The 12487-nt window shown below is 37.2% G+C and overlaps 1 protein-coding gene across 1 annotated transcript in view; it reads right to left on the bottom strand.

Annotated features, from left to right (window-relative positions):
* Positions 1-12487, bottom strand: part of MALRD1 (MAM and LDL receptor class A domain containing 1) — a 772911-nt gene that overhangs the window by 214520 nt on the left and 545904 nt on the right. Inside the window, 1 exon segment of the mRNA XM_045462674.1 lies at positions 9818-9979. Coding sequence (XP_045318630.1) covers positions 9818-9979 — 162 coding nt within the window.

Here is a 12487-nt window from a genome sequence, read left to right as displayed (position 1 = left end):
CCCAGTTCTTATTTCATGCTAGATGTCATACTGTCAGTATCGCTCACTTTATTTATTTTCTTACATATCTATTCATTTTTTTATATTTTGAATTTTTATTTTTTTAATATGATATCTACTGCCAAATTGGTTGTTTAAGTCACATTCATATTTTGAGGGAACAATTTTTTTTAAACATCTTTTCTGGAAAATCTCAAATTTCTACCAAAGTAGAAGAAATATTATAATGAACTTCCACCTACTCAAGACCTTGCTTCAGTAATTTCAACCCACAGTCTGTCTTGCTTCCTCTGTATTACCACCTATACCCTCAACACCACTAATTTTGAAGTAATCCTGGATGTCAAATTAGATCTCCTTTAAGCACATCAATATATAGTTCTACAAGATTAGACTTATTTTTTTCATAACTAGCATCTTATACTTCAAAATAACTATGTTTCCTTTTTATAATTACATTTTTGGTCCATAGTATGCATATTTTATTATTTAAAATTTTTTTATTTTAAGTAGGCTCTATGCCCAATGTGGGGCTTGAACTCACAACCCTGAAAGCAAGAAGAAAATATAACAAATGTCCACTACATTGAGTCATCCATTTCCTCCGGGGATAACTGTTCTTTTCACATTTTCATCTCTCTCTTTTATGATACTGCTTGTCTTTAATTGCCTGATGAGTTTTGGTTATTCAGTGAAAGTGCTGAATGAAGGCTTTTGTTGCTTAATGTAGGTAACTTGAAAGAATTTCCACTGCTGTTAATACAGAACTGTTTTCCTGAAAGGCTTCTCCTTTGGGAGAAGGAAAAGCAGGTGCTATAGAGGTGGGCTGGGGGTGTATGCTTTTCTGTAGGGAAGTAGTTCCTGACCTCAGCTACACACTAAAATCTTGTGACTAAGTCTTAAAAATCTTGATGCCTAGGCCATGATACTAACCAATTAACCAGGATCTTTGTGGACAGATACAGATACTAGTATTTTTTTTTTAACTCTTCATATGGTTCTGATAGGAACCCACATTTGAGAACCACGTTCTTTGGTGGGGGGACTAAGGGGTAAGTTAGTAAGCAAGCAGACAGGCAAACAGCGATGCCCCAATTTTTTCTTCTTGGATGAGGTTCTCTTTCTTTATTTCCCCCTGCAAACCTGTAGTGTTGATCCTGTGCAAATCCAAACATGACTTTGCCTCTTTTTTATGTTGTAATTACGTCATGATAATCTCTTCCTAGGCCCATGTCCGATTATCTTTAGATGGCAGTGATCTGATTTTACTTTATGAGTTAAAGCGCTTCTGTGGTCATGGGAGGGGCACACAACGGGACCTGAGTGCTGGTTTTCAGGGAGCTCCTCTGAAGAACTCTTCACCACCTTTGTTGGTATTTGTATGTCAGTTCAGCCTGCCCCCCCTAAAAATGCCACAAACTGGGTGGCTTAAAAAACAGAAGGTTATTGGGGCGCCTGGGTGGCGCAGTCGGTTGAGCGTCCGACTTCAGCCAGGTCACGATCTCGCGGTCCGGGAGTTCGAGCCCCGCGTCGGGCTCTGGGCTGATGGCTCAGAGACTGGAGCCTGTTTCTGATTAGTGTCTCCCTCTCTCTCTGCCCCTCCCCCGTTCATGCTCTGTCTCTCTCTGTCCCAAAAATAAATAAACGTTGAAAAAAAAAATTAAAAAAAAACAAAAAAAAAAACAAAAACCAGAAGGTTATTTCCTCACAGCGGTGGAGGCTAAAATTCAAGAGGGACGTGTTAGAGGGTTGGATTTTCCTGAGGCTTCTCTCTCTGGCTTGGAGGCTCCTCCTTGTAGCCTCACATGGTCTTTCCTCTGTGTGTGCATATCCCTGGTGCCCCTTACTCTTTTTATAAGGACACTAGTCCTATTGGATTAGGGACCCATGCTTAAGACCTCATTTAACCTTAATTACTTAATTACTTTCTTGCCCTATCTCAGAATGTAGTCACATTGGGCGTTGGGGCTTCAATATATGAATTTTGGGGTGACGCAATTCTGTCCAGAACAGTATTTTTTACTTTGATCTTAGAATATCTGTGTAGCTTCCCTGGAAAGACGTGTAGTGAACCATGCTTCCCTGGGCTGGAATTTCTGCTGTTTTTACTCAGTTCATCCTGATCCCATCTTGCCTGCCTCTTCCTGGAATATCTCAAAAATTTCTGGTCCAATAATTAGATTTTAAATGTGGTTATTTAAAAAATGTGATACAGTAATTTTATAGTCTCTTTAATAATAACTGATAGGGGTGCCTGGGTGGCGCAGTCGGTTAAGCGTCCGACTTCAGCCAGGTCACGATCTCACGGTCCATGAGTTCGAGCCCCGCGTCAGGCTCTGGGCTGATGGCTCATGATGGCTCAGAGCCTGGAGCCTGTTTCCGATTCTGTGTCTCCCTCTCTCTCTCTCTCTGACCCTCCCCCGTTCATGCTCTGTCTCTCTCTGTCCCAAAAATAAATAAACGTTGAAAAAAAAATTAAAAAAAAAAAAATAACTGATAACCGTGTGTGTGTGTGTGTGTGTGTGTGTGTGCATGAGTGTATGCGAGTAAGATCAGTGAGTCTAGTAAACTATTGAATTAAGGTTGGCTTTAACAAATTTTTTTATTTATTGTGAGTGACACAGAGAGAGAGACAGACAGACAGACAGACAGTGCACAAGCACACAAGCAGGGGAGAGGCAGAGAGAGAGAGAGAGAGAGAGAGAGAGAGAGAGAAAGCGAGAGAGAGGATCCCAAGCAGGCTCTGTGCTGTCAGCACAGAGTTCAACGTGGGGCCGATCCCACAGACAGTGAGATCATGACCTGAGCCAAAAGCAAGAACCAGAGGCTCAACTGACTGAGCAACCCAGGCACCCCACAAAGGCTGGGTTTTATATACCTAACTCTGTATCCTTGACCAAGCCCCAACCATCCCAAGCAAATGAATGAGAGGGTCTCCCTCTACTCTGTCAGAGACCAGAGTGAGATGGTAATATTACCTAGACCAAAATAGAGATTAAGTGGCCCTAAATATAGAGATTAAGGAGATTCAAGCAAGAGCTTGATATATCATAATTTATAACATTATGTAATGGTAAACTCCTAAATTATTTCCTAACACTTTCACTACAGTAAACAACACAATCGTTAATACCCATTAAGGACAAGGCATGCTACCAGATGTCCTGGAGTGGCCTTGGATTAGGCTCCATACACCAGGGATTCAGTTCTGGCTTTGTTATTTGTGATACAGGCTTACACAAGTCATTTAGCTTTTCTTGTTCGTCATCTGTAGGAATAATAATAATGCCTGTACCATCTACTGAAAAGGAAGTACAATTATCCTCTGTCTAGCCCCCAAGGTTCTGTCAACCAAGTATCAAGTAAGTTATATTTGTTGAACACTCAGTACTTTAAACTGCTATTGTACACATCAAAGCATTAGTATCACTAAGATTGTTTTGGAGTATTTTTTGACCTTGGGTGGTGAACACTGAATTGCACAATAGTAACTGCATGTGGGCTATAATCAGCCAGCATATTTCATCCCAGTTACTTTACAAACATCTAGTTAATTCATACCCTCAGTTAGCAACGCGCTGTGTATTTAGCAGGCACTCAGGAAATGCTTGTTGCATTCATTAGTCTGAAATACATTGCTGTTAATAAATACAGAAAGAGACAGACAGGGAACGTGAGACCTGCATAAGTATTTATCAAGTGATTTTCAGTCTTAAATGCTGGAGGGAATATAAAAAGAGCAAAAAATGTGACTCCTATCCTACCAGATTTTAGAGTTTAATTGTGGATATGGTCAATTATACCATTAAAAAGAAAATAAAGTAGTGAAGAAAGGGGGAAAAAAAGAGACAGAAGCTTTTGTTTTATACCTTCATTAGTTCATGTCACCCAAATGTCACTCTTGCCATTAAGTCCCGTATATACTAAGCCTAAACACTATTCATGGGCGCACGAGAGTGGATTAATGTCTGTAGTTTCTCTCCACAGCTTCTGCAATGGCTCCAAAAAGACTCATAAATAGGCCCGTGATGGGCATTGAAAATGTCCTCCTTATGGATCTAATTCTTCATCTTGGTAACAATAAGTGAAAAGATCCATAAATACAGTTTTAATTAACAGCAACGTTGAGATGTTTAGAAATAGACTGTAGGCCCTTTGAATCTGTTTGGCCTTCTCATAAAGAATTTTGTTTTTCCCAGAGGGTCAAAATTAATTAATGTCCCTACAATTTATTTAGCAGCCCATTGTTTCAGAGATGCCTAAACAAGTTCAGTGAGCCGTATTAGTGTATTAGGGATGATATAATCAGGCTGCTTTGAAGAGACTGCTCTGTAAAAATATCCTGTCTCAAGTACTGATTAACAGGGGGGGATAATAAAGTATTCTGTCAGAATGATTACTTTTCTTTATCTGCGGACAACATTACTTGTGTACAATATTGCATAATGACCAGATTCAAAACTTTTCATGTGGCCTCTAATGAACTCACACAAGCTATAAAAGTTCAAAAAAGAAAATATAGCCATCAATAGTCTTTAATTATTCCATTAAAAGGTATTAACTGATCACTTATGTCTGTTTTGTTTTTCTTTTGAACAATGCACAGAACTTTTCCCATGTCCACTGATTATATTATTACCTTTTCCTAAACTGAGCCTAGGATACTTTTGTGCCATTAGCAAGTCTTATGCTAGCAGCCATGCTCTGTAATTTTCAAATACTGTCTTAAGATAAGGAGATATTGTTATCTAGAGACCTCACAGACATTGTATGTAAATGTCACTGTCTAGATCTTGGTTGCAAAAATGAAAATTGGCTTCTTTCTCATAAGTTCTCATGGGAGAGAAACAAGTATTTATCCTCAAGAACTATCATAAAAGTAAAAAAACAAATATCCATCTAAATGTATATTCACTGTTGTGATGTTCACTATAGTGAAAGTGTTGGGAAATAATTTAAGAGTTTACCATTAGATCACTTTATAAATTACACAATATCCCAAAAGTAGAATATCATGTTAAAAATATTTCATAATGTATAAACTTGTTCATGAGACATTTATCAAATCACGGAATCTAGTAGAAACCTATTTTTATTTGAAAATATGTATATTAAGAAAGAATGGCAAGATACACAAACATAAAGCTTATAAACGATTATATTGCTCTATTGGAATTACTAGACAACTTTTTTCTTTTTTTTCTACTTATTTATACGTTTAAAATTTTAGGAAAAGATGTATTACCTAGTAATGTAAAATTGATGAAAAGAAATAATAAAGAAAAACTAAATATTAAAAGAGTAAAAAAGATGATCATTCATTGTTTTTTAAGTGGTAAAATTAAAAATATCCAGCACATTTTCTGTGGGGAACAAGCTTAGGAATTCCCTGAGCCGGCACTGATGGGTTAACAAGGCATAAAGAATTAGAAAGGCATATGATGAACACATCCAAGTTTGGGCAAACAAGATTAGGTAAATAAGGTTAGGTAAATGGGGCAAAGGCCTCCAGTGTAGGACAACAGTATAGGACAATAGCAGAAAGCTGTTTTCACAGGAAGGAAGGACCAAATTAGGTAAACAGGTAAAAAGGCCAAAGACCATAGCAGGGCAAAGTTTCCCAGAGGGGAGCTAATTAGCAAAAGAAAGATGCCTTGTTGACCCTCAGATAGCAGGCTCTTTCTTGTTCCCTAGGCCAGTTTAGGTAATCAGAAGTGGGGCCTCTGTTTGCTTTAAACAACCTTCCACCCAGCACTAGAATCTTGTTTTGTATTGACCCAAACCCCTAACACCGCATATCTCCAAACCCCCTTTTCCCCATGCCCATGAGTTAATATTCATGTCCATGAGTTAATGTTTACAGTTTCATTGTCTCTCTGTGCATGCCCATCACACCCATCATGCTTGTAAGCCTTCTGATCTTAATAAAACCAGCGCAAAGACCCTTATTTGGGGCTCTCATCTTCTCCCAGACGTTAGCCTCTCTTGCACTTTTAATCCTGTGTCCTGCTCTCTTGCCGGACAAGAGAGAACTCCAGACCCAGAGTATATGACGATTTTCCACAGACACATGTAGGTGCTACCATCAGGTATGTTAGATTTTCTTTTGAGGTGCAATTCCTGTTTTTACTTCTTTTCTTTCTTTTTTTTTTTTTAGACTTATTCTCCCTCTCCTCTACACCAACCCTATCACTCATTCAAGTAATCCAAGTTAATAATATATATATCCTTTTTAAAAAAATCTTTCTCTTCATGCTTAGTTATTCATAGAAATATCTCTGTAGAATTATACACGTGCACAAATAAAGGCATGAGTCATTGTTTTAGAAAAAAATTGTATCATACGATAATCATTTTGCATATTGCTTTTTGCCTTTAATACGTTTTGTAAATCCCTATGAATCAACTGTATAGTGCTAAACTCACTCTTTTTAGTGGCTGCATGATGTTGTATGCTTGGATTTAACAAGTTACATGGGCCTGCAGGCTGTTCCTCTAGTTCCCAACAGGGGGCAATGTTGTCCCCAGGAGATAGCTGCCAATTTCTAAAGACATTTTGAGCTGTCGATACCAGAGAGAAGAACGCTAGTAGTATCTAGTGGCTACAGGCCAGGAATACTGCCAAACACTATGTAGTGTATAGGGCAGCACCTCAAAAATTAATTAAATTACCTAAAACATCACTCGTGGCCATGGGGCACACCCGCAGACCATATTCTGGTCTCAGGGCACTTCGCATTGGCTGTCTCTCTGACTGTAATCCTCTTCCCTTAGGAATCCAAATAGCTCATTTGTCACCTCCTTCAAGTCTTTTTTGAATGGCATCTTCTCACTGCCACCTATCTAACCAGCCTATCTACTGCAACACACACAACTATCCGTATGCCTACTCAATCCTACTTAGTCTATTCCTTTTTCCACTCAGCTTCTAATGGGGGACATAATTTATTTACTTATGATATATGTTCAATGATCTCTTCCTTTCTTCTAGAATGGGAACTCTACTGTGGAAGGTGTGTTTTATATTCACTAATGTATCCCCAGTACCTAGAACAGTGCCTTGCATGCAATAGGCGAATAAATGAATAAGAGAACAAATAAATGATTGTATGAATGAGGGACATTCATTTTATTTCCCATTATTTTAAAAATTTTTAAAGTTTTTATTTATTTATTTTAAAAGAGAGACAGCATGAGTGGGGGGAGGGGTGGAGAGTGGGGGGCATGGAGAGAGAGAGAGAGAGAGAGAGAGAGAGAGAGAGAGAGAGAATCCCAAGCAGGCTCCATACTGCCAGCACAGAGCCCAATGTAGGGCTTGAAATCACGAAACTGCAAGATCATGACCTGAGCTGAAACCAAGAGTTGGACACTTAACCCACTGGGGCACCCATGTGCCCCTTCCATTATTTTTAATGACAAACAATGCTGAAGTCAATATCATTATACACAAGTGCTTATGTGTTGGTTTTTTATTTCTGTATGGCCAGAATGCTTTCCAAAAGGACATTTCCCCATAACTATGTATGAGTATCCTTCTCCAGCTACCGACTCTCCATTCCTCAACCATCTACTGATGGCTTTTGAAAACCTTTCCCAGCTGCTTATTTTGATTTGAATTTTTCTGATGACATGTGGACTTGGGCATCATTTAATATTGTTATTGATTATTTGAATTTGATCATCTGTGAATTGGTTATGCAAATCTTTTCTGGTTGTTGAAATTGACACCTGTAGTTAAGTCTGTAAGTTATCCATATGTATCCTACTTGTAATTGGCACCATTTTTTTGTCTAAACTATCGTTTGCCTGTTGATTTTGTTTATGGAATTTTTAGGCCACAGCTGTAATTTTATACCATCAAATATGTACATCTTTTCTTTTGTAGCTTCTGGGCTTTTAGAAGTGAGATCCTGCCTTTAACGTGCATATAGTTTTACCCTCTGTTTTCTTACAAGAGTTTTATTGTTTTTATTTGTTGCATTTAAGCCTTTAATCCATCTGAATGCATTTCTGTATATAAAAGACACAAAAGAAAACCTGGGGTTTAATTTCATTTCAGCTGTATAACCAGATATGCCAAAACCATACTAAAGACTATATCTTTTACCCCACATAATTGACCTTTGTTATATATTAAAGTCTCCTAATTACTGACCTCAGTGTCTTAATTTTCTACCCTGTTTGTTAACTTATAATCTAGTGTATACTAACTTCACGCTTTTTAAGGAAAAAAGAAAGAAAGAAGGAAAAAACTTGGTGAGGAAGAGTAAATACAACTTGGCAGGTCAAAAGGAATAAGAATATTCAATTTGGATATGAATTAGGGACCAAATTTAAAACAAAAAAGGACAGCTACACTGTAATTGAAGGTCATATTATTTTCAAGCTGCCCAAATACAGAAATTAAAGTATTCTTCTCTTTTTACTACCATAAAACGGCTGAGACAATTACCCATACTTTTTCTTTGAAAAGTCATTTTAATTAATTCCATAAAACCTTGTTCTTTTTTCATTGGACCTATGCTTCAATTGTTTTGACTGATACTGTATTAAGTAGAGTTCTCTGGAAGAGCAGAACTGATAAAATATGTATGAATCTAGAAAGACATTTACTATAAGGAATTGGCTCACATAATTATAGAGGCTGGCAAGCCCCAAATCTGCAGTGTGGGCTGGCAGGCTGGAGACTCAGGAAAGCCAATGTGTCAGATGAAATCTTAAGGCAGGCTTGTGGGGAATTACATCTGCTCAGGGAGGCCAGTCTTTTATGTTCTATTTAGGCCTTCAACTGATTAGATGAGGCCCACCCACATTATGAAAGGTGATCTACTCAAAGTTCACTGATTTAAATGTTCACCTCATCTGGGGTGCCTGGGTAGCTCAGTCAGTTAAGCGTCCGACTTCGGCTCAGGTCATGATCTCGCGGTTCGTGAGTTTGAGCCCCGCATCGGGCTCTGTGCTGACAGCTCAGAGCCTAGAGCCTGTATCAGATTCTGTGTCTCCCTCTCTCTCTGACCCTCCTCTGTTCATGCTCTGTCTCTCTCTGTCTCAAAAATAAATAAACGTTAAAAAAAATTTAAATGTTCACCTCATCCAAAAACACCATCCAAGTTGACACAGAAAAGTAAACGTTGCAAATATCTAAGGCTATTTTTTATCACTAGAAGAGCTAGATTTTATCCTTAAGAGAATTTAGAAAAGGTTTATCCCCTAAGAAAAGTTAGATTCCTAAGGGGGGAAAATCGCAGAGTACACAAGACTTCAGGGTAAAAGTAAATAAGAATAAAAGCTGACTTCCACTCTGACTCTATTACCCAGAAGACCATGAAGGATTACATTAACCTCAAATCACAAGGAAGGAGGCAAAACTTGTGAAAAGTATGCTGATGTTCATTCTTACCATCATCACTTTATGTCTCTGCCCCTACACTTCAGAGGGACTGAAACACAATTGGTGGCTGCAACATCAGCATGAGAACTCTTATTACTGCTAATTGTACATCTTTGCCTATTATATGCATTAATCTGAATGCCCCTACTTGTTCCTGCCCCAACTGGACACTTTTTGACTCCACCTTTATGGGATAGTAAATAAAATCTTTGAGGCTCTTAAAACATGAGTCGTGGATTTCCTTGGTGTGGCAACGTCAGTTCTGAGTCTATTCGATAATCCAGAGTTTAAACACAAGGACTAACTTTCTTTTCATGAGTTCTACCCACACACAGACATAAGGAATATTCCCTGATACTCATCCAAATTGTTAATACAGATTTCCATGAGTGGATTATTTGGCCTGTGTGTCTCTGGTAGACTTACCTGGTGTGTGATCAAAGTCTGGACTCAATGCCTCTACAGGCATTCTACTGCCAATGGCCCAGTCTAAGTCATCTCGAGAGTCCTGAATAAGACTGCAGGCTGTGGTCCAGTTTCCCGAAGTTGTTTCAAAATTACAACTTCCCATTGTGCTCGTATACTGGCCTAAGGAAATGAAAATATTAACAGAATGTGCTGAAAATATTTATTATACACTTTATTACACTACGCTTGTGATTATTTAAAATTAATACTTGCATATTTTAATTATTTATTAATAAATGTAAAGAACCAGGACATTTGCACCCATTGGTAATATCAATTGTACACTGTAGGGTTTTTTTTTCTTTTTTTATCATAAAGTCTAGAAGTAGTGCATGAATACTGTCATTTATCCATGAAGGAGTTCTATGGATTGACTAATAATATTATAGATGATTGATAAAACTGTGTCTACACATGAGCAATGAACATAATATTATGATAATACAGATAAGTCAGGTCAAATAGATCAACAGCTCCAGTTGTCTAGATGTTTAATTCAGTCCCTCTGTTTACTCTGGTGTTTGAACAGCACAGACCATTAGAGGGGCAAAGTCATTAACTAAAGAAAAGGTGCCTTTGGAGAAGCAGTAAACTGCAGAGGACACAAATGCTCTCGGCATACCATACCAATCATCCACATACATTTCAGAGCTAGTCACGAAATACTGAAAAAAGTTCTCTTCTAAGTGTTGATTGATAACTCATTAAAAATTAAGTTATTTACAATGAGAAAAATTACTATTTAATAACTGAATGTCTATTACCTATTCATCTATGAAAAGTACCATCATAACATGGTGATATATACTTTCATTTTTCTTTATTCTTTTCTTCTTTTCCTTGCACAACAGTTATTATTTTTGAGCATTCACTGTAAAACTGCTGTACAGACAGAATGATTGGGTTATTTAATCAGTATGAATCTATTGAGATTGTCATTGATTTTTTTCCTTCCTTTTTAGAAAGATGAAGTTTGAGTTACTTCTAATATTTCTTCTCTGGAGGGTTTCTCTTCATAACTTCTTCTTAACATAAAATTAATACTAGCATATAGAAACTTCATCAGAAGAAGAACTTGCTGTTCAAATGGATGCCAAACATATAGCAAACAAAGCTTTATTATTTCTTCAGAAAATTTTCTGGATCCCTGAAAATATTTCACTAAATATCCATATTTTTACTTCTCAGGCATGATTGCATTTTATCCCTAAATTCTAGAATCATTTTTAATTATGTACATTTCTTTCATTCATTCTACATGACATATAATGCATTTAATTCTATATTCTTATTTATGGGCTCTCTATATCCCCTTTTTATGTTTATCATTCCAGTATTGTGAAAAAATAGGTTTATATTATGCTATACAATATGGCTAAAAGAAACCCAGTTCTCCAGCTGTTTAGCTAACACAACCACAAACATGCCGAATATGCCAATATAAATACAAAAAACAGCCATATGTGTTCTTTAGAATGATGTCACATACAGCTTCTGCACTATTGCATTTCTATGTAACTGACTCCCTAATACATACGACCTACAATAATTATTCTATATCCTTTTTGGATCTCTGTAACCACTCTTGAACCTTCTGTCCCACCTTGTCTAATATATGACTTTATGTATGACTCTAAAGAGATCTATACAATCAAGATAAAATTTCTCTTATATTTCATTCTCTCTACCTCAAATTATGTCATTTTCCTTTCTCTTTTCTAGAGCTAATCTCAGTTTATGATCTCAACACCTTACCAAACACTGCTATTAGCATTCCACAGCTTCATTGATTTCAGTTAGAAAACTTTTCCAGGCCCTTCGATCTCATATTTTCTACCAATTCCTTTCTTATAACTTGCAGACATAGCCAGGTGCCCCTCTTTATTTAATTTTACATGCCTAAATTTCTCACTCTGTATAAATACCTTCACTCACCCTGGCCCATGGTCCTTCACACTTTCATGCAGATAGCCTACAAATCTGCAGCCAGGATGAAATGGAGATGTTTATCTTCAAATGTGGGCTGAATATTCCACTTGGAATCTGCAACTGTCATCTCAAAACCAAAAAGCCTAAAGTGAACTCATCACTCACCTCTCGAAATTAGTTCTTCTCTTTGAGATTATTGCTTCATTTCAGAGCATGAATCTTCTCTCTCTTTTTAAAGATGTTAACTTTGGAGCTATCTTGGATTATGCTTTCCTCATTTCCATGTCCACTCTATCACCAACACTTGCAGGTTCTCCCTTCGAGAACTTAACTCACTCTTTTCCTTGAAGTTCATAACCCCTATTACAGTTCCATTGGTTCAAGCCCCTGGTTTATTTTAAGAGTCTACTTTTTTTTTTTTTTTCAGTATAGCCTTCATCATATCAACTTTACAAACCCGAACCACATTAGTTATCTCTAAGAAAGCTCTTGTGTTATTTCCATTGCTCAAAATATCCAGTTTTTCACATTGTTTGAATATACTCTCTTAAACCCCTCGCCTTGCATGCAACAACCTTTCCTATGATGCAAAGTGTTCTTGAAACTCAATCTCAAAATTGCCTCTATGCCAGATACATTTTTTTATAAAATTGTCTCTTAGATAAAAACAGATTTTTTTTTTCAACTTTTATGTTTAGG

The sequence above is a fragment of the Leopardus geoffroyi genome, chromosome B4 (assembly GCF_018350155.1).
Source record: "Leopardus geoffroyi isolate Oge1 chromosome B4, O.geoffroyi_Oge1_pat1.0, whole genome shotgun sequence".
In the NCBI taxonomy this organism is placed as follows: domain Eukaryota; kingdom Metazoa; phylum Chordata; class Mammalia; order Carnivora; family Felidae; genus Leopardus; species Leopardus geoffroyi.
Note: the sequence above shows the minus strand (reverse complement) of the source record. Positions and strands in the feature narration are given on the sequence as shown.